Source organism: Petaurus breviceps, unplaced genomic scaffold (genome assembly GCF_028583685.1).
Source record: "Petaurus breviceps papuanus isolate PSGF00001 unplaced genomic scaffold, PetGlider_PUasm1.0 125, whole genome shotgun sequence".
Taxonomy (NCBI): domain Eukaryota; kingdom Metazoa; phylum Chordata; class Mammalia; order Diprotodontia; family Petauridae; genus Petaurus; species Petaurus breviceps.
Genome location: NW_027185653.1, coordinates 1,959,783 through 1,982,188, shown reverse-complemented (window position 1 = coordinate 1,982,188; position 22,406 = coordinate 1,959,783). Strand labels below are relative to the sequence as shown.

At 36.9% G+C, this 22,406-nt stretch overlaps 1 protein-coding gene and 2 pseudogenes across 1 annotated transcript in view; 2 read left to right on the top strand and 1 right to left on the bottom strand.

Annotated features, from left to right (window-relative positions):
- The first annotated feature begins 7,603 nt into the window (after positions 1-7,603).
- On the top strand, positions 7,604-16,259 carry LOC138163488 (cyclin-Q-like; annotated as a pseudogene).
- Positions 16,260-17,680: 1,421 nt separating this feature from the next.
- LOC138163478 (protein RCC2 pseudogene) lies at positions 17,681-19,171 on the bottom strand (annotated as a pseudogene).
- Positions 19,172-21,117: 1,946 nt separating this feature from the next.
- The window catches only part of IZUMO3 (IZUMO family member 3), a 4,355-nt gene continuing 3,066 nt past the window's right edge, over positions 21,118-22,406 (top strand). The window contains exon 1 of the mRNA XM_069090928.1: positions 21,118-21,231. Coding sequence (XP_068947029.1) covers positions 21,118-21,231 — 114 coding nt within the window. The remainder of the gene's footprint in view (positions 21,232-22,406) is intronic.

Genomic DNA, 22,406 nt, shown 5'->3' with positions numbered 1-22,406 from the left:
GATGAAGCAAGATTGAATTGCTTTCATAACATTTTATGATAACATGTTAAGGGGTATAGTTAGTCTAAAATAATCCTGATGGGTTAGAATGACGTACCAAATACAGTAAGATGTACATTAATAGGGACAAACATGAAGTTTACACTTGAGTTCAGAAAATAATATTTGTAAGAATAATTTGGGAGATACGTGGTCAGATAATAGTTTATATGGAGAAAGACCTGAGTAATTTTAGTGAATTGCAAGATGAATATGAGTTAATGGTGTGTAATGACAAGTAAAGATGGTAATACATATTTAGGCTATGTGAACAGAGATATAAAATCCAGTATAAGGAAGGTAATAATTCTTTTGTACTCCCTTGCTCAGATGATATCTGACATGCTAGGTTTAGATCTGAATATAATATTTTAAGTATGAAATTATCAATGTGGAAGACCTGGGTTTGAATCCTTCCTAAGACACTTAATAACTATGTGATTATAGGCAAGTCATCTAACTTCTCAAAGCCTCAGCTCCCTCATATAAAAATGAGGCAATAATAATTCTATTAACATTAATGAGTCTATTAATTATACTATAGATATATTGTTGGGATCAGATCAGGATGGTAGAGTTGACAAAATAGTAAATAACAAAAGGTAAATACCGTGCAGAATGTAGGCATAATAACGCGCTATTCATAGAGCATGCCTTGGTAATGATTAAATCAGAAGTATCAGTGGAAGCAGCTACTTCCAGAGCTCTCAGTCCAGAGGTGGTAAGGAGGTTGAATAACTTGTTAGAGGAAGGTTATAGAGGTTTTGTTGGCACTGACACAGGACTCTGTGGCTTTGCCCTTGCTCAGATCTGGGTGGCCATCCTGGGTGGCAGTCCCAGTGTGAGAGGAGGAACATTAGCAGTAGAGCTTTCAGCAGCAGTGGAGGGGTACCCTCCTCCCAATTCCAGATCAGAAAAGAATGCCTGTGTTTGCTTAGGTACCAAAGTACAGGCCGGGAGAATAGTAAATACCTCTCCTTAGATCATACCACTTTGGAAAAACTGGCTATAAAACCATACATACCCTTTGATCAAGCAATACCACTGCTACATCTGTATCCCCAAAACATTAAAAAACAAAAATGAAAAGAGCCTACATGTACAAAATCATAGCAGCTCATTTTGGGAGACAATGAATTAGAAATTGAGGGGATGTCCAAAAATTAGGGTTTGATTGAACAAGTTGTGGTATATAGTTATGATGGAACACTATTGTGCTATAAGAAATTATGAGCAGAACGCCCTCAGAGAAAACAAGAAAGACTTGGCTGGGCTGATGCAAAGTGAAATGTACTGTGTACAAAGCAAAAGCAACATCGTGAGATAAACAGTTGTGAATGACTTAGCTATTCTCAGCAAAACAACAATCCAAGACAACTCTAACGGATTTATGATGAAAAGCGCTATATCTCCATAGAATGAACTGATGGTGTTTGAATATAAATTGAAACATACTTTTTAAGAAAATTTTTCTTTATTTTACTTGATTTTTTTGTCTATGTTCTATATTACAATGTGACTATTATAGGGATGTTTTACATGACTACACGTGTATAACCTATATCAAACTGCTTGCCTTCTCAATGAATGGGGAAGGGAGGGGGGAAGGGAGAGAATTTGGAACTCAAAGTTTTAAAACAAATGTTAAAAATCGTTTTAACATGCAGTTGGGGCAAAAGCTAAAAAGAATCCAACTTAAAGAAAAAAATATTCAAACATATTTCTCAAGCTCATGAACTGCTATCTGATGCAAAGAAAAGACACTTTCATGACAAAGGTAGACAAAAACGGTAGGTCTGATGGTATCTTTGGTTCTCCAAAGAATACCGTTAATATGTTTTTTGGAGGAGGTGAAATAATGCAAAGGGAATAGAGAAATAAAATGTTGTTCATCAAAAAAAAAAAAAAGAAAGAAAGAAAGGAAAGAAAATGGTAGAGTTGATAGATGGCAGATAGATGCCAGGACAAAAAAGACCATTGTCATTTAACTATAGGGTATGTAAAATAGAATAAAATGTAAAACTGGAAAGCTAAGAAGGATTCAGGTTATGGATGGCTTTAAAAGCCAGAAGATCTTATATTTTGTCTTGGAGGTAATAGAGAACCATTGAAATTTATTGATAAGAGAATGACGTGGTAAGATCTAAGCTTTTGGAAGATCTATTTCACAGCTGAATGAAGTATTAATTGGAGTGGGGAGATCCCTGAAGCAGGAAGCCCAATCACATGATATAAAGTCATGTGTATGCAACTTTGGTATATTACAAGACCACAATATTTGCCCTCTCTGTATATTCATGGTCTATTCAAGTGTCATTATCATTTTGGTAGAAATATTACTTATGTAGCAGTAACATGCTTCATGATACTGTGAAAAGGGTTTGTGAAGATATTATTCATCTAATTTGCCTGGCTTTTGTCATCCATTCCACCTCTGACTCCTTCCAACTTTTGGACCTGGTCATCTGCCCTACAGCTAATGCCTCTTGCCAGAAGATATTGCCTTCCTTTTTCTATATGTAGCCTTAGAAATTAGTATGGTGTTTAAGACATAACACATTTCATAAATACTTTTTTAATTCATTCATTCATAATTATTCGTGAATATTTTTTAATCTTGGCCTCTTCAAATACACAAACACATATACATATACACACAACATGAATCACATTATCTGATTACCGTATGTTTTAAGGTTCTTAGGTCAATCTTCAACTAATTCTAATACAAGACTCAAAGAACTTAGCTCTACCACCAATAAAGAGGAAGAAAAGAAAAGAAAAAGTTTTTAAAATAAAAATTTACTACTCATCATCATGAAACGACTGTTATAAAACAGATTCTGACCCATATAAGACAACTTCATTCTATGCAAACTCACCCTTTGCTCTGCTTAACTAGTTGAAAGTAATCTGTTATTTTGTTTTGTTTTCCTTTAGGTAGAGTCTCAAGTCATGTGAATTAACAAAATTTAGCATGAATAGCATTAGTTTAATAATTCATACTGGTAATAATAGAAATATTTGCTTAATTGAGTTAGAAATAACTGATCTTTTTAAAACACCAATTACATAAACACAAGTTATCTGAACACATACTTAAAACAAGTTATGTGAATGAACGTTTAGCATACAACCAGTTGGATAAATTCAGGATATACTGGAGTTAGTACAAGAAGTGAGTCTATTGCATCAGAGAAGAACCAATATTTCTCCAACAACAATTTCATTATTTCATTATTCTTTTAGTATAATTCCTTCTGAAATAGGCCATAACTGAATAATAGTCACAATTTGTTGTGAGTAAAAAAGAAATGATGGAACTGTTTGATCCAGTAACTACCATTTTGTATTAAAATAACAAGTCAGTTTGTCCAATTTAGTTGTCATGTCTTTCATCCCTAAACCCCAGTCACCTTTGGGATTATATCCTTAATCCACTTAATTACTGACTGGGTGGGGGTTGTTGATTGGGGTACATGGGCTGTTAAGGTATGACTGGCACCTCTGATGTGAGGGCTTGCCAAGTTCTTTTCAGGGATACTTATCCACCTTTGGTGTCCAAACAGTTACCCAGCTCTCACCTGTGGTTCCAAGAAGCTGTAACAGGTGCAGTGGCCACACCCCAGTAAAACCCTCCTGGAAGACAGGCTAAACCAGTTTGAGAGTAACTGATAGGCCTCAAACCCACTGTTAAGTTAGGGGGATACCTGCCCCAAGCATGTGAAGACTTCCCCTAGCAAAATAGGAAAATGAGAACAATTTCTTGCAGTGGTCATGAAGGTGACTGAAGCAGCACTGTGGAGCACTTTGAACTTGGTCAGACATTGAAGATGTCAAGGTCATCTACTGCATCTTGGGCCATCACCGTTCATCTTGACATATGTCTTGCCATTGGACTTTGATGATTCTGGAAAAAATAGTGAGATGGACTATTTTTATAAAACTCTGTCTCACTTAAATTCAATTCATGCACAAGTTAAGGCATCACCACATGATGTCATTGCTCCCATTCAAAAATGAAGGACAAACAAGAAGAACTGACTGAAAGATATGACTAAGACTCCATGTATGGAGCATGGGACCTTTATACTGAGATATCACAATGACAAATGCTTCAGGGAGAATGGTGATAAGGGAAGGGAAATTCTTTGCAGAGAGTATAGAGAACGGACATTCCTTAACTGTTTCCTGATGATTAACCACATGGTGGTAGGAAGGTTCTTTGATTGACTTTAGAGGCATTTCTAAAGACCTGTTAGCATCAACCCTGGACATTTTTGCCTCAGTTACTCTTAAGGGAAATCTTATTGGCTCTTTTGCTCACAGAGCTCCATAAAAGATAGAATGGAACCTCAAGTTCTGGGAACTTTGAAACATCAAGAGAGTAAGCCATGAGAGTCCAGGAATCTTAATCCAGGTTTTTGCAACCAGAGTAACCTCAATTTCCCAAGGGGAAAGAAGCAACTTTTGTGGTGACGTTTTCCAGCCCAGAGATAGCTGAGGCAAGGACTTACTGGACATAAACGCTATGTTTGGATAACAAGTTGGGGCAGAATATTTATTTTATATTAATATGTTAATTTTGATAGGACTACTTTTATTATGTTAATACATTATATGATTCTTATACCAACCCTGTAGGTACTATTATTATTCCAATTTTACAGAGAAGTGAATAAATATTGAGGTCAAAATTGAACACGTCTTCCTTTTTTAAAACCAGCCATTAATCTACTATATTATTCTTTGTCTAAATTAATAAGTGGCTCTGGTTTGATGCTCTTGAGCTATCATAAAAAACTATCCTCTAGACATTTTCTGTGAAATGGTTTTACAGGTGAAAGTGATATAATATAATCTGTTTGGTACTTACAATAATAAATTCCTTTGAATAAGATTTGCTGTAGGCTCATATTATGCTGAATTCCTTGCTATATCAATAGAAGGAGATGCTAGGACACTCCTAATAGATTAAATTTGACATTCAATATGTATGATACATACACAAATGCCGAATGGAAAGACAATAATTCTAACTTTGTTCGTTGCCGTTTTAAAAGGTAATTTAGATCACTGAATAATGAAGCCAAAATATTGTGCCATAATCAGGATGATTACTGAGGGTGTCAGGGAAGAAGAGGAAGAATCAACCAAAATATACATATATATACATATAAATATTCACACAAAGTTGTTACTTCCTTCTAACTCTGTGTCTGCATGTATTTAAGCAGCATCGATTGTCGTAGGTTATTTGCTATTTCTTCCGGAGATTTTCCATAATGGAGGGAATGTTTTAATCAGACAATGCTCTTCTCTTTATTTCCTTCCCACACATCATTTTGCAAATGTTAAAATAGTGAGTCAATTGTCTTCTCCCTAGTGTCCTGGGTATTTGTGGACTGTGTGGAGATTAATAGCAGACTGCAATAATCTGTTGTCCTTTGTGGGAAAAAGCTGTGCTGCTGTTTCTGGAAAGAAATAATTGGTACGTAGCTTATAGAGTCAACGTCTGAATTTAATGGAGCATAAAGGGGGTGGTATTTCTCATGAAGGAGGCATATTATCCATTTAAACAGCTTTCAGTCTTGCACATAAATTAGGCCTTAGACAAGCCTTTGAAAAAGAGAAGCCACATGGTAATGAATTAACATCACTTGCATATTCCTAACAAAGAAACCAACTCCTCTTAAAAAGAGGATAAAGCTCCAAAATCTCTACTATATTTGGAAATTTGAAATTAATTATTGACTCTTCCACAGTGTTTTTAGATAATCTATCCATTTATTGTGAAATGTAGAAATGATAAATGCTTTATCAGAGCTCATGAAAGTTATACTGCAAATGAGATGATGTATGACCCATTTATTGTATATGTCATTCAATCTTAAAGATATACTTGGCATAAATATATACTTTTCTCAAAGTATCCAAGAATGTGTGATCACAAGGTATGTTTGTGAATTTCTCTAGAATCTGTAAGTGAAGATCCTGTTAAATTTGTTACAAGGCGTTTTCATTACTATTTAAAAAGAACGTTTCAAGATTGCAGTTCAATATATCATCACATCTAATCTGAAAAAATATTTTTGTGCAATAAATTTTTAAAAAATTTTCATAACATGTAGCTTGATATGTAAAATATTTTCCTCTAGACTAGTCTATAATAATTGGAAGGATTGAAAAAAGAGGAAAAATACTAAAAACACATAAATGCATATATGTATATGTGTGTATATGTGTATATACTCATATAAATGTATAATGTAGATATATCTATATTCCATTTATGCCTGTATAAATCATTGTAGTTGATGTAAAGAAAATATTATCCAATATACATGATTTCCAATATAATATCATCTACTTTTTAAAAATAAATATAAGAAAGGAACTGCAAAAGTGTTTGACCAATTTCACTATCTGTAGGCTGAACTTCACCTAGACTACATCACAGATATAGCTGTTCATCTCATTCCTCTTCTAAAAAACCTTTTCCAGTGGTTAATGATCCATTCTATTAAATTCTTCCTTTTCTGTAAAAACTGAAATCCTCTTTTCTCAATTTCAGCAAGTCTTATTTTGTTCCATAAAAAAAAATGAGATGAGAAAAACAAAATATTTTTAAAACACCTAGATCCTAGTAAGAAGAAATTGGGAACTAGATAGCAAGTAAGGTTACAATTTATTTTCCAGAAGTCTGAAAGTTACAACAGAATTTGATTAAACTTCCAATGAACTAATCAATAATGTAGCATTTCCCACAAATTGGATTCATTTTCTTAAGGGCAATGGGAAAAAAAATAAACAAGTATCAACAACAAGCATGACTTTATAGAATAGATGGTGTAAATCCTTAGCCATTAAAAACAATGACCTTTAAAAAGAACATGTTTGACTGACGTAGGGAGTAGGATGGGTAGGAGACCTAACAGAAAAAAATAACAATCATCAGCACCACCATAAAAAATCCAAACCAATAAAACATCCCCATGTGAGCCACTAGGAAGAAGAGGAAACGTTTAAGGAAAGTACATTCAATTGACAGTCAAGAATACTTCTAAATTGGGGGCCAGATTTCCTTTCAAAGTCTAATCTGTGTAAGTGTGAGGTCAAAAAGAGAATGGACAGTTCAAGGAGAAATGCTCACCATATCCAGGCTCCCTCTTAGAATCAAAACTGAAGGAGCATGGGGCTAGCTCATCTCATTTGTAAACAACCAGCTCCATGGATATCATTCCTCAGAAGCAGAGGAAAGGCAGAAACTTGCCGGAGGTCTCCCCCAGACCCTCAAAGTGTCTTCTACTAATGATTCAAAACAAACCCTAGAGCAGCAGAACCCAGAGGGAAGCAGTGTTCCAGTTCAAGAAAACTTGGAATTTTAGCAGGATATGTCTGTTGCCCCAGGTGAGAGAGTCACCTAATGCAGACTGGGCACCAACAAACCAGGTTCATACCTCAGGGAGACTCGGTCAGTGGGTAGCAGGGGCTCTTTGCAGACCTTTCTGCCCAAAAATAACTTAGAAAGTTACCAGGAAAGGCCTGTCCCACCTGGGTGAGAATGCAGCAAGGCCACACCAGTACAACCGCAGCTCCAGCAAACCAGGAGCAGGCCCTTGGGACCTCCTACATCAGTGGATGCAGCAGCTGCTTTTGGAATTCTCAACCCATCGATGGTAAGGGTGCCAAATAACTGGTCAGAAGGAGATTATAGGAGTCTCTTTGGTAGTGCTGATGCAGGACCCTATTGTTATGTCCATACTTATGTCTGGGTCTGTCTGGCAGTCGCAGGATGATGACCACTACTGGCACACTAGAGACAGTGGCCACAGTGGAGTGAGTGAGGACCCTCGTCACAGTGCCAGGCCAAACAAGAGTGCTTGTAATCACTCACAGACCAGAGCACAGGATACAAAAGTAGTAAACACCTCTCCTTCGATCAAATGCCTTGGAAAAACTGACAACTTACGGGTCCCTAGAAGTATCTCTCAAAACAAAAAACACACAAAAAAGCACAAACCTCCTGAAGTTTGGGACACTGCACCCTTTGCCCTGGAAGCAGAATCCAGTTTTAACAAAGGGTCAAAAGTCAAGTAATCAGCAGGGAAATGAGCAAACAACAGAAAAAATAAATCTTACCATAGAAAGTTACTATGGTGACAAGAAAGATAAAAACATATACTCAAGATAACAAAATAAAAACTTTTTGCATTCAAAGCCTCCAAGAAAAATATGAATTGGTCTCAGGGCATGGAAGAGCTCATAAAGGGATTTTGAAAATCAACTAGAAATGATAGAGGGGAAAATGTGAAGAAAACTGAAATTGATAAAATAAAATCATGAGAAACAAGTCTCTGCAAATCACACACACACACACAACCTGGAAAAATAACACCTTTTAAAAAACAGGCTAAAAGAGGTACAAAAAGCCAATGAGGAGAAGAATGCTTTAAAATGCAAAATTGGACAAAGGAAAAAAGAAGTATTAAAGGTCAGTGAAGAAAATCATTCCTTAAAAATTAAAACTGAATTTGTGGAGCCTAATAGATTCAACTGCATGTCTCCATGGGGTGTGGGGAAGGAGGAGAGGGAGGGGGAGAAAATTTGGTACTCAAGGGATTGTGGAACTGAATGCTGTAAACTTAAAATAGATAAGCCAATTTAATAATACATATTTTTAAAAATAAAAATCAATTAAAACCGAGAAAATGGAAGCCAATGACTATGAGAAATCAAGAAGCAATAAGACATCATTATTCAAGTTATTTTCATTGCAAAATGATGTCCATGAAACTGTACTCAAAACAAGTGAACTCTTGTCTTTCTTCTTCCCAAGTTTTTCCCTTGACCTTTATAACTATCCTTGGCAGAAAAATGAATTCAGGTGGGAAATGAATTACCAACTGACTGAATCCAGTAACTATACGTTAGAGAACATTTTACTTCCTCTCATTTGTTTGGCTTATAATAATGTGAAGAGATTCAGGCTATCTTCACATATTAAATATTCACTCACAAGGAAGGCTGTAGAAAAGAAAGGAATAATATTATAAATCCTGAGTTTCCAATATAATCCAATATTGGCATCTATATTGTGGATTTATTACAGATGACATCCTTCTCTTTTTCTATTCAGAAAAGGGATATCTATCTATTGTTACCAGTGGTACAATTTACTTTTAAAGAACTAAGGTGTTTGTTTAATTGGTTTTTGTTTGATACATAGATCACTTAGTGAGAGAACATCTGTGACTTTTATGCAGAGTTGCTGAAGGGATTTTCATTCTTATTCTGAATAAGATCCAGAGATTTTCTTTAAAAGTGGGAGAAAGAGACACCTAAATGGATCTAGATTTATGTGTAGATCTAGAAAGATCAAGATCTATTTAGATCTATCTGTGCCTAGCTATTTCAATCTGTCTATAAATTCATGTAGTTAAAAAAAGAAAAGTGGCATCCTGAGAGAAACACTGAGAGCTGCTCTGATGCTCAGACTTCCTTTTAAAAAGAAAATTGATGGGCAGGAAGTAGGAATAAATTACTTTTTTTTTTTAATGGAGCTGTTTCCTTAAAGATTCTATTTTATAATTCTTCTGAGTCAATGACCATGCCACTCTAGGTTAATTCCATACTACACAGAGAACCTTACAGTTAAGTACATTGCAGCACAACCAAGTGTCAGGTGGTGGCTGCCTAACCTCTCACTAGTATTAGGAAAAGGGTTAATATGCTTTCGTCAATAGAACAGCCACCAGAGGTGTCTGGATTCATCTCAAAGGCTGCCAGGGAGTCCTGTTAAGTGAAGAGAATGGGAGGAAATGTATCAGGGCTCAGGTGGAGCAAACTTCTCATCAGGAAGGACTACAAGAAGCCTGAGCTTTTGAGACATTACCTCTAGTTCTGGCTAGATCTGGCAACCAGATATACAATGGGATAAAGGGAGATGTCTAGGAGAATTCTTTTTGCTTTTCTTTATTGAATTTGTTCTCTTATTTCTAAACCTCTATGTACTCAATCAACTCACAAAATCAGTAGAAAAGAATATTTTTCAAATGGTATAGGAAAATAAAATCAAAACCATAGTTACTAAACTGGGAGCTATCATATTTTTCAGAGAATTAGCAAAGCGGAGAGCCAACATATTGTAGTAGATAGAGCTGGTTTTTGAGTAGGGAAGATAGGGGTTCACATCCTGCCTCTGATAAGTACTTTAAAATTTCCATGTAATTTCAAACTACTTGGGGGCAATGTTGATTTGATTTATTTCAGAGAAATTAATTACATTATAGTTAATTTCAGATAAAACATTGACATAGCGTAAGAAAATATATATATATGACTTAGAGATATAATACTACTAAACTAAACTGGTCAACTATTATATAAACTTAATACTCAAATGGTAACTATAATGATAGTGTCAGGGCCAGACACAGTGCTAAGCACTTTACAATTATCACCTTATTTGATTTTTCAAATTACCTTGGGAGGTAGGTGTGATTATCATCATCCCTCTTTTGCAGATGAGGAAACAAACAAATAGAACTTAAGTGAATTGCCAGGGTCACACAATTAATAAGGGCCTGAGGCTGGTTTTGAACTCAGGTCTTCCCAACTCCAGGCCAGGTGTAGTACTTTATCGTCTATGCCACCCTGCCACCCAACACCTGAAACCAGCTATAAGGCAATTGTATATTAGTAACATTATTTTCATAAAACATAGCAATATTACCTGTACTATTACGAAGTTTATAATCTAAGTTTTTAGGGTTTTTTTTTTTTGCTTTTTTTTGTTTTTGTTTTTTAAACACAAAGTGACATAAGTTCAGGTTCAAAATGTTTCAATTAACGTATACTAGTAATGTTTACTTTCTCTATTCCTCCCTGGTTTGGGTATGATAACTATATTTGTCTGATAAGAGGAGTCTGGAAAGATGCCTTTTTTTTGTTAAGTTTATCTATCATGCAAGTTAATTGTACTTTAAATATCTGAATGAATCCCCTTGGAAATTCATCTGGACCAGATTGTGTTTCCTTTGGGAGGGAGCTAATTTATGTCTTGTGGAATTTGTTTTTCTGGTATTGACTTGTTTAGAATCTCCTTTTCTTATTCTTTTAATCTAAATATTTATTTTTTCATAAATACTTGTGCATTTTTTGTCTTATTCGCATATGTTGGTATATATTACTTTTTCACAATTTCCTTTACTTGCACTCCTTTCATGGTCAATTGCCCTCCACCCTTTTATTTTTTGACAATTTGGATTTCATCTCTTTCTTTAAAAAATTAAATTGCTTATTTACTTTTTGGAGGGTTTTTTTTTCTTAAGCTGAGTTGTATTTATCATCTTAATAAACATTCTATTTTACAGGCACACTAGTGCCATGTTGGTAATACTACAACTTGGTCCAGTCATGCTGAAAAACACTGTGGAACTATGCTCAGTAACCAAAATGTGTGTAACATTGACCCTTTTATGCCAGTATGAGACCAACTCAGCAAGAGCAAGCAAAGAAAGATGAAAAAGATCTATAACTACAAAAATACTTACAGTAGCTCTTTCACACAGAGCTTGTAAAATCAGGTGATAGATATTCTCTTACTAAGGAATGTCTAAACTAATCATGGTAAATAAATGAAATGGAATATTATTGTGCTATAAGAAATTACAAAATGGACCGTTTCAGAGGAAACTGGGAAGATCTTTGTAGAACTTCTTTCTGAAGTGAACTGTTGAGTCTCACTGCTATGTGTCTGGGAGTTTGTACCTTTGAGGTTTTTCTTTGTTTTTGTTTTCTGGAAATAATCTATGCATTCTTTCAATTGTATTTAATTTTCTACATTCAGAATTAATAGGCAATCTTATTGTATTTCCCCTGCATTATTGTGCTAAAGTTTTTTTTTTCTTATCATGTTCTGGGGGACCAATGATCCTTGGGTTTTCTCTACATATGCTGTTTTAATGATCAGTGTGTGTTGCTTTCATAGTGAGGATATTTGCTTTTAATGTTATTTTTTTTTTGCTTTTCTTCTTACAGATTGTCTTTCACTTCTATGTATTTGCATTCCTAATCTATTATTTTCTTTTATTTCTTTGGTGAGATCTGCCATTCCAGATTCCAGTATTTCTATTCAGCACATTATTTTTGCTGTGCAAGCCACAAATTCTGTTCTCATAATTCTCATTTCTCTTTTAAGACACTCAGAAGCAGCATGTTTTGCTTCAATGTTTTCCTTGTTCCACAAGTTCTTTTGTCTCCCCAAGAATTGGATAATTTTTTCTTGGTTTTGTGATATTTCTTCTTATATACCTATTAGGAGCCCTATGATTTGGGTAGTACAACTTCCATGCTGGTATTCTTGGAGGCAATGAGGGATGCTGCATGATCTCAGTTGTGCAAAACTAAAACAATTTATAACATGACAACAACATTAAAAAGAAAAACTATTTTGATAGATTTTAGAATTCTGATTAATGCAATATCAAACCGTGAGTACAAAGACTGGAGAGGAAACATAACATTCATCTCATGTCAGAAAGAAAATGGACTTAAACTGCAGAGAAAAAAAATGTTTGGGGTATGGACAATGTGGATATTTGTTTTGTTGCATTACTTAAGTTTATGATAGTGGTTTTAGCTTTCATATAGTTGTTATTGTTTATGGGGTACATATTATTAATGCACATAAAATATAAATTTTCAAAAATGAAAATATAGTCATTCTGCTGTAAATTTTATGTTGTCTTTTATTTTCAGTATTTCTATTTTTAAACTTGCTGTGAGTTATTAATTTTTGGCTAAGTTGACTCATTAATCATTCTTTTCTTTCTTCAGAGCAAACTGGGAAGACCATTATGATTGCAAAACTTGTTTCTGAAATGATTGATATACTTAATCACCACATGTCTTGGACTTTGTGGCAACTGTGACTTTGGTCATACTGGAAGGTAGAGAACTGGGAGAGAACAGTGTCACAATAACCTACAAGGAAGACAGTATACATCAAAAGAGGGTGATCAATAGTATCAAATGCTTCAAGAGAGGTCCAGAAGGATGATTACTGAGACAAGACAATTAGATTTTGTAATATGAAGCCATGCAGGCGCCTAGGTGATAGATATAGGGGACATTAAAAGTTCATAATCAAAGACTTCCCAGCTAGTCAAAAACATACCCTCCATTGGAATTGGTTTTACAAAATTAAGAGTCATCACCACACTGCAATGAGGCACTAAAGGAAAATTTTATTGATGGTTAAATTTAATATACATATTTAAAATGTTGAGAGGGGTATATGTATAAAGAGCTGGTTTCTTTCAGAAGTTAGCTTGTTGCATTATTAGGGAAAAAGGAAAAGAACCTATATATTCTAAAATATTTATAGCAGCCCTCATAGTGGTGGCAAAAACAAAGCAAACAAAACCAATAACAACAAAAAAATGGAAGTTGAGGACATGCCTGTCCATTGGGGAATGACTAAATAAGTTATGCTATGTATACTTCTCATGAAATACTACTGTGTCATAAGAAAGGATGAGCGCCATGATTTTAGAAAAACATGGAAAGACTAGCATGAAATAATGAAGAGAGAAATGAGAGAAACGAAGAGAACATTCTATACAGTAACAATACTGTTTTATTTTCTATAATAAAACAAACATTTCTATAACACAGTGCAGTAAAAAGGTAAAAATATACGAAACTACAAACCTGCTACGCACGACTTGCTACTCCCTTCAAATATACAACAAAATGTGTATGTAAACTCTCTTTCTTCCTTCCTCCCCTCACTCAGCCCTACAGATCACTACTGTTATTCAGATATATATATATATATATATATATCTTTATATATACACACACATATACATATATATACGTACATATGTGTGTATGTATATATGTAAAATTAACTCTATACATCTATTTATCACTTCTTTCTCTGGATGCAGATAGCATCTTTCTTCATATGCCCTTTATGGTTAATTTGGATATTTATCGTAGACAAAATAACTTACTCAAAGTTGTTTTTAGAACAATATTGCTGTTATTGTATACAATATTCTGGTTCTGCTCATTTTGTTCTTCATTATATTGTGCAAGTCTTTCTATGTTTTTGCTAAAATAATTGAGGTCATCAGTTCTTAAAGTACAATCATATTCCATTGAAATCATATACCACAACTTGTTCAGACCTTCCCTAATTCATTTCCCTTTCATATATCCGAAGTTATAAGTACTATTTGTGAATTTTCTTCCATCTTATTTTTATTCACTATTTCCTTCCCAGCCTCTCTTTTTAAAAGAGGCCTTTTTTGGGGCCTCATTTCTTTCCATCCACCAACGATGGGTGTTGCCTCGGACAAACTGAGACCTGGGAAAGACCTTAATTAAAAATGTCAAGGTCTAGCTGCCCCTGGGCTCCTGGAGGCCGCGGCTGCTGCTCCTAAACCAGCTCCACCTCTGGGAGCCACAAGTCGGGCCCCTTCATGGGCAAGGCCCTCTGAGGCTCCCAGCACCCCAGCTCAGGAAAGGGGCCCACCAGCTGCAACTGCGGAGGGCTGTGGGCCATAGCGGGAGGCACCACGACCCCCGAAACGGAACTGCATCGCCGCGGGTCCCCCGAGACACCGCCTGGAGAGGAAACAGCTCCAGCCTTTCCTCCTCCTCTCCACCGACTCCGACTTCGTGTGGCACTTCTTACATTGCAGGTTTGAAGTAGCTTCAACCTGACCTATTCAATGGATAGTATTCATGCTGAAAATGCCAAATGAATGCCCTGCAGTGTCACAAATATGGTTCTAGTCTGCCTTCTTCTTCTTCTGCCCATGTGATTGTCAACCCAACTTGTCCAACAATGACTGAGGTATTGATTCAATTACCCGGCCATCCAACTGCATGTCATATTCTGGACAAAAGTCATTCTTCATCCTTCTTCCCCTGCTGTATGGAAGCTCCATAATGTTCTGGGGCTTAACGTAATCACCACAATATTATCCACAAACAGGAACACCAGAAAATATCATAGTCCACTTTTACTCTGAACAGACGATCTTCCATGACACTGGACCTTTAGTGAGCATCCCTCTTATGTTTTATCCTTTGTATGATGTTAGTAATTGAAGTGTTACTTATCAGTGGCATCTCAGATTGCATTCATCAAGAAATGTTGTATTAACATACTTATGAAAGACTCCTCATTGGAAGAGAACCCTTAATTGGTGATATTCTAATCTGTAAAGTCAAAGGCTTCTTTATTGTCAAAGAAACGCTAAGCACAGTGAAATCTTGTTTTCTCTGGACCTTTCAGGCAATTGGGTAACTGTAAATATATATGGTATGCTGTAGGAAATCTTTTGTGAATGCTGACAGGTTCATAGTTTTAAGGTTCCCATGGTATGTGTGTCAATCATTCCTGAAAAGACCTCATAGCAGTAGGTGTTTCTTCCTCTTATAGTTCATCTCTTTTGTCCTTCCTTGCAACTTGAATTGGATTTTTGTTTGACACTGAGGGACCCAAGAGGCCAGGTATACCTTGGGGGTGAGGGTGTTAGCCAAGGAGTCAAGACAGAGTGAGAGCATTGCAGAAGTCAGTTAGGAAACAGGGGCACCCAGCCTCTGAGGCCTAAGTTCACTTCAGAGTGACAGGGTTCATCATGGAGACCAGTGTCAAGCCATGAATGCAGTTCATTCCAATTTCCACAGCCTGCAGCATTTACCATATTTTTTTTTTCCTGTGTGACCAAATTAGATGCATATGACCCTCACCTAATAACAATGTCAGTCACTTACGTAGCAGGTAAAGTGGAAGAGCAGAACTTCAGGATAAGAGATATCATCAATGTCTCTCACAGGTATTTACATCCCAAGAGTGAACCTTTGGAGTTTGCCTCTTCATTCTGGTTGCTGAGGGACAGCATTGTTCAGTGTCAATCATTCATGTCAAAAGTTTCAGCATCCCCACAGATATCTGTTCCACTACCTTATTTCTTTAAAGAATTGTATGAACCGTCACACGAGGATTCCCGTGTCTCTGGAAGCCTGGGTGCTGCTGTGGGGCAGCATTGTGCCTTCAGTATCCCATCCAACAGTGCTATATCTTGCCTTGCAGTGGAGGTGCCTGCCTATTCCAAGGCAGAAAAGTCCTGATGGCAGGTTTTTAGTGGATACCTTACCAAGACATCATTGATAATATTGTGTCAAACATTTCCTAGATCCCTTGTTAGCTTGGGACATATGTAAAATCTCTGTTACCTTATTTTCTCCCCCATCTTTTATTCTTTATTTTACCATTTCCTCTAAAAGTCCTTCCTTATCTACTTGCTCCACTCTCCTAATCTTAATCAATATACCCTTCTAAAAGTCCTTTCCTTAATCTATCCCCCAGTTTTCTCATGTCTCTAGAGGTTTAGAAGACTTCTAAACTTCTTCAGCCCAGATGAGAATAAGGCCATATCTTCCAGCCCTCCACCTTAAACATTCCTCTGTATTACTTTTTCCTTTCATACCCAATTTTTATGCCATGATTTCTCCTTTTCACCTTTTCCTACCCAATTTTGTTTTTTTTTAAACAATTCATCATGCACAACTCAGGCCCAACATTTCTTTCAAACTACCTTAGAAATGATACAAGTTTAAAGATTTTGATGTCTAATAGTCATAATTAAGAATTACTAATATTAATAGCATTTTAATATATCATAAGTAAGCAGTTTGACCTTAATCAGCGCCTTATAATTACTCTTTAATGGTTTCCTTGTTTTTCTTCTTGATATTTTATATTGAATTTACCATTGAATTCTGGTATTTTTATTACAACTACCTGAAAGTCTTTCACTTCATCAACTATGCATTTTTTTTTCCCATTCAGGATCATACTTAACTTTGTTAGAGAAGTTATTCTTGGATGAAACCACAGTTCCTTTGCTTTTCAAAACATTGTGTTCCAAGACCTATGGTCTATAAGGTGGGAACTGTTAGGTCTGGTTTTTTCACAGTTTAATTTTTGTTGTTTGTTGTGATAGATTTTCTTTAACCTGGAGATTTTGAAATTTGGCTGTGACATTCCTGTGTCTTTTCTTCCTAGGATTTCTTTCAGTTGGTGATCAGTGGATTCTTTCTATTTCTACTTTACCTTCTCATTCTAGAACTTTAGGGGAATTTTCCTTAATAATTTTTTGTAATGTATCCAGATTCTATTTTTGATCATATATTCCAAGTAGACCAACAATTTTTATGGTGTCTCTCCTCAATGTGTTCCACAGATCAGTTTTTTTTTTTCTAATGAGATGTTTCAGATTCTTTTCTATTTTTTTTAGTTGTCTTACATTTTGGTGTCTTTTTTTTTTTTAACTAGCAAATATTTTTATTAAACATTTGGGGTAGGGAAGGGAGAAAGAGAGAAAGGCAGCCAGAAATCATTCTTTGGAAATCGTTCAGTAAAAAGGTAGTAAGTTGAATTTGCTTATAAAACGGAATCTCGGGAAGACTAACAAACAGGAGCTTCGGGCCACCTTTTCACTGTGTACCGTAATCTCTTTTCATCCACCTTCTTTGTGTCCCAGTGCACATTGGAAATGACAGCTGCCTGGAGCGGCCTGGAGAGCCCCCTGACCTCACTGCCCCCCGGGTAGCATCAGGAGAGGGTGTGGGGATTATACTCAGCCAGTTTTTTAGCTTTTCTTTTTCAGTCTCGGTCTCGTCCCTAGCGATCACCAAGGAATGTGAGTAGCCCATGGCAACCTTCTCTGTGTAAATGCCATCCAGGGTTTTCACTTCTTGGGCCGTGGTGGAAGACTTGGGCCCAATTCACCGAAGGTTGGAGATGAGCCCCAGCTCGTCGGCAGCCATGATAATTCTGCTTTTCCCACAAGCTAAACTTCTAATTTTCCAGCCACAGAGGTCCTGAACAGCTTTGGGATACATGGTGGACTCCCGAGAAGTGTTGGTAGCACCCTTCACTGACGGCGAAGGAGCAGGTGTAGCCAGGGTAGATTTGTGCAGCCCCACGGCCCAGGAAATCAGAGAGCTTTACCAGGCGAGGGACCATCTCATCCTTCTGCTCTGTGTGGCCCAGCCGGCCACATCCTCCAAACCCCCAAGAGAAAACACGTTTCTGAGGGTTTCTGTGATTGGTGCCACAGGCAACGTCTCAGACCACCACGTTGGGGACTGGCAAAATCTGTCCATCTTTTGTCTTTTCAATGAAGATGGCTACTTGGCGGGGGACCAACTCACAGTCATGTTCTGTCCTCTGAGGCCGGCCATGAATTTCCCATCGGAATTATGTCCCAGCTGACCATATCCAGGGCACCCACAGGAGTGGAGGTTTCCTTTGCAGTCCATGATCATGCTGAATTCAGCCCCACAAGCCATTTTGGTAATTGGCTGGCCATTGTACGTTATCTGTGCAGGGCTGGGGATAGCATCCCTCTGGTTGCCAAGGCCAAGCTGTCCCATCTTGTTCTCTGCAAATGCAAACACAGAGCCAGTTTCTGTCAGAGCCAGGGTGCGGTTCCTCCCACACGCAGCTGACACGATCACTTCCTTACTGAGGACTTCCATGAGTTTGGGGGCTTCCACTCTCTTGGTATCGCCATGTCCAAGCCGGCCCTTCTCATTTCGACCCCAGCTTCCTTTCTGTGGTGATGAGGGGACTGCGGGCAGCCCAGGGGCCAGAGACCGGAGAGGCAGCCGCACCTGTGAGGGCCCCCCAGGTCCTGCCCCAGGTTGTGGTAAGCAGCTTGCTGTTTCGGTACTTCCTTCTGACCAATGAGGTCCCAGTTGGTCGCCCCCAAAATCAAAAGCTGCCCTCTGCACTTAGAGCCTTCAAGTCTTATCCTTGGTGTGCTCCGGCTCCCTGAAGACAGGCAGCGCCGGCTTGGCCCCCCGCCGCGCCCGCCGCCGTCGTCCCGGCTCCGAGCCCAGTGCCAAGCTTCCTCCTGGGCATCCTGGTCCCCACGGGCGTCCTGCTCCTGGCTCCGGCCGCGCTGGGTCTCCCGGCAGATACACTTAGCATGTAAAGACGAGCTTCCAGGACAAACGTCCCACTACAAAGCAGAAACCCATGGACAGCAGCAGAAATGCCAGAGCTAGAGGAGAGCCGGGGCAGCCACCAGGTCTCCATCGTGGTGTCTTTTAACATCATTCAATACCACGTGTCCAATTCTGGCTGTCAAGGAATTATTCTCTTCCTTAAGATTTTGTTTCTTTTTTTCTGAAAGGTTAACTTTCTTTTCACAAATGTATTGGATTTCTTTTGTTTTGTTTTTTCCTAATTTTTCCTCATTATTTCTGATTTGATTTTTGTATACATTTTTATTTTCTTCCAAGATTTCCTTTTGGTCTTGTGACCATTTGATATTATTTTTTATGGTAGGAGTGGCTTTATTTTTTTACCTCACTATCTTTCTCTGAACATGAACCCAGATCTTTTTTTTTTAATTCCAAAATAACTATCAAAGGTCAGATTCTTTTTTCTTAGCTTATTAATTTTTAATTTTTTTTCTTTTTTTACTTTTATCAGTTTAATATTGTTATGTTCAAGATTTAATCTTGAGCTATGGGTAATGTCCTTAGGTCCTTCTTACTGTTGTTTCTGAATTCTGTCCAAGGGCTCAACCTCAGTGTCTCCTCTTTTCCTCCCTAAGCCCCAGCCACACCGTCCCTAAAATGTTCTTCTCCCTGCAGTACCACATTCACCAGATTTGTACTTGATCTTCCTCCTCATCCATAGTCATAGCCTGGAATCACATCTAGTTAGCACTGCTAGGCCTGGCTTCTGGAAACAGCAGGGGGTCTGACCTTCACTCCTCCCTCACTTAGCATCTGCTGTTCCTTATATGAAAGTTTGTGAGGTGAAAGTTCCTCGAGACACTGAGGTAAAAGTTCCTTAAGTGAAATTTCTTAAGACCTGAACCATTTGAAAGTTAGGTAAAATTTCTTGAAACCCACTTTGCCTCCCTCAGGGCCTGGAGGTGTTTACACTTCACTCAAACTAAACCTCAGCCCCTGGAGTCTTGTCTGAGGTCCTCTCAAGATGCATTAGGAGGAAAACTCTTTTATCCCTTTATTTTTGCTGCCCTATGTTCATATCATGGTGATTTTCTGTTTGTGGAGGAAGTCTGGAGAGCCCAGAAATTTCTGACCTATGCTGCCATCTTTCAAGAATGTATTTCCCAGCAATTGTCTTAATATTTTAAATATTATTTTAAGAAGAACTTTGAGCAAATGAATAATTTTGACTATTATAAATACCCACATCAACTACAAAGAGCATAGGAAGGAAGATACTATCTGCATCCAGAGAAAGAACATTAATGTATATGCATTTATGTCCAATGGTAACCATCTCTAGGGCAGGGGGTAGGAGAAAAACTTAAAAAAGAAATTTACAAGATTATTGTAAAAGAAGCAGCAAATTTTACATAGTAGATTTGCAGTTTCATGTGCAATCATCTTTTCATTATTATTATCATTATTATTGTTATACTATGTTAGAGAAATGGTTTAGTTCACAAATTAAAAATAAAATAAAACTTTAAAAAAAAAGTTAGTTTGTCCTCCTGATCCTTGGGACCTGTTTATGTTCCGATTTTGTCCATAACTCTGATTTCTGACCCATAATCACTTGAAATATACTCTTTATAAGATTCTAGGAATTAAAGCTAGAAAGAACCACCTAGTCTACATTTATTTGAATATTAAAAATTATCTCAGGGCAGAGCAGGATTGCCAGAGGTAATGATGGAGGAAAATAACCTACCATGCTATTTTGCTTAAGCTCAGGTCTGAGTTTCCAGTACCTTCTTTGCCCAGAATTCATTTTACTATTTGTCATTTAGGCAAATTGGAATATTTTCTAAGATTTGATATGAAAGGTGAGGGTTTTGGGTTCTCTAGAACTGGGATAAGGGAGTAGGCACCACTCCCTTTCCCCTTGCTAGGGAAGTCAAAGCTATCACTTTCAAATAAGTTTCTAAGGAGTGGACACATAAAATTTATTGGAGTAAAAGTTAGAACAGCTAAAAACATTTGGGGAGGGGAGGCATAGCAGTTATATCGAGGGCCCCAATGGCAACAGCACTGGACCCCTGGGGCATGCAGATGACCCTCTCTCCTTTCAAATCCCTGGGTCTACAACCAAGCTCTGCAACTGTGGGGAGAGGAGAAAAGCCTCTGCACTTGGTAAGCCTTATTTTCTATCGATAATTTTGGCACATGATGAATTGGAAATGCAATTAATGTCATAATGTCATTGTTCTATTATGGTATCTCTAAAATGTAAAATCTAAATTGTAAAATCCTCTTATACTGTAAAAATTGAGTGACAAAAAGCATTTTTCAATCTGAATTTTGTTGAAAGTAAAAGATGGAGAAAAAGTTGTGTAAAACTAGCTATGTTACTTTATCAGTTCTGCTAACCCGATGTTAACATGTTTATTTCATGTGAATTGGATTTTTTATGTTATAATATCTGATAGTTTAAAGCTCTTACATGTGGGATACAAACAAGTAGTAATAATACTGCTGATATTTACTGTGATAGCTGATTGTCCATTTAACTTTTTGGCTATTCTGGAAATATGTAATGATTATAAGTTGATTGGTTGTATGGCATCAAAAAAAAAAGATTTTAGTTCAGTATAACTTCATGTGGAGTTTTAAGGTCATCAGATTGGTAATTCATTCGTTTTTATTTCAAAGTTCAAATTTAAGATGATATCATTACTGGTAAACAGCTGTACTATCTATGCTGTATGAGAAGCAGCCTCTCTTAAAGGTTTGGAGTATTGTAAATTGGGAAAATCTTAAGCTTCCAAGTCTGTCTTTGTTTAAAAGGAAGTTTCAGTCAAGATTGTTTAAAATTGTAAGACTGTTAACTAAGTTATTGGGCTACTGTTTTAATGATAAAACCTAAAACTGTGGCAACTTTATTCTGACTAGTTCTGCCCATTCAAAACAGACCTCCTGCTTGTATGAGAATTGGCTAAACAGTGGCATAAAACTGCCAAATCCCCTGGAAACTATCTCTGTTAATCAAGGTCATTGGGAAAGGAACAGTTTTAGTCATGAAGTTTTTAAATGAAGCTAACTTGCTAAAAAGTTGCAAGGATTAAAAAGGATTTTTATCAATTGGCTTCTAGATTTCAGAAGGAAAGATGGTAAATGGAATTCCTTACAGTTGTGAGACCTGATAAATCTTTATTGCTTATTGCAGCTCCATGAAAAGATAAATAATTATAACTGGTTCTAAGCTGTGATTGTTAAGGCTTGCTGTTTAAGGTAAAAGGCATTTGGGACCATAATTAAATTTTATTTTGAGTATGAATTTGGGTATAGTTATCTGCCCTGATGTTTTA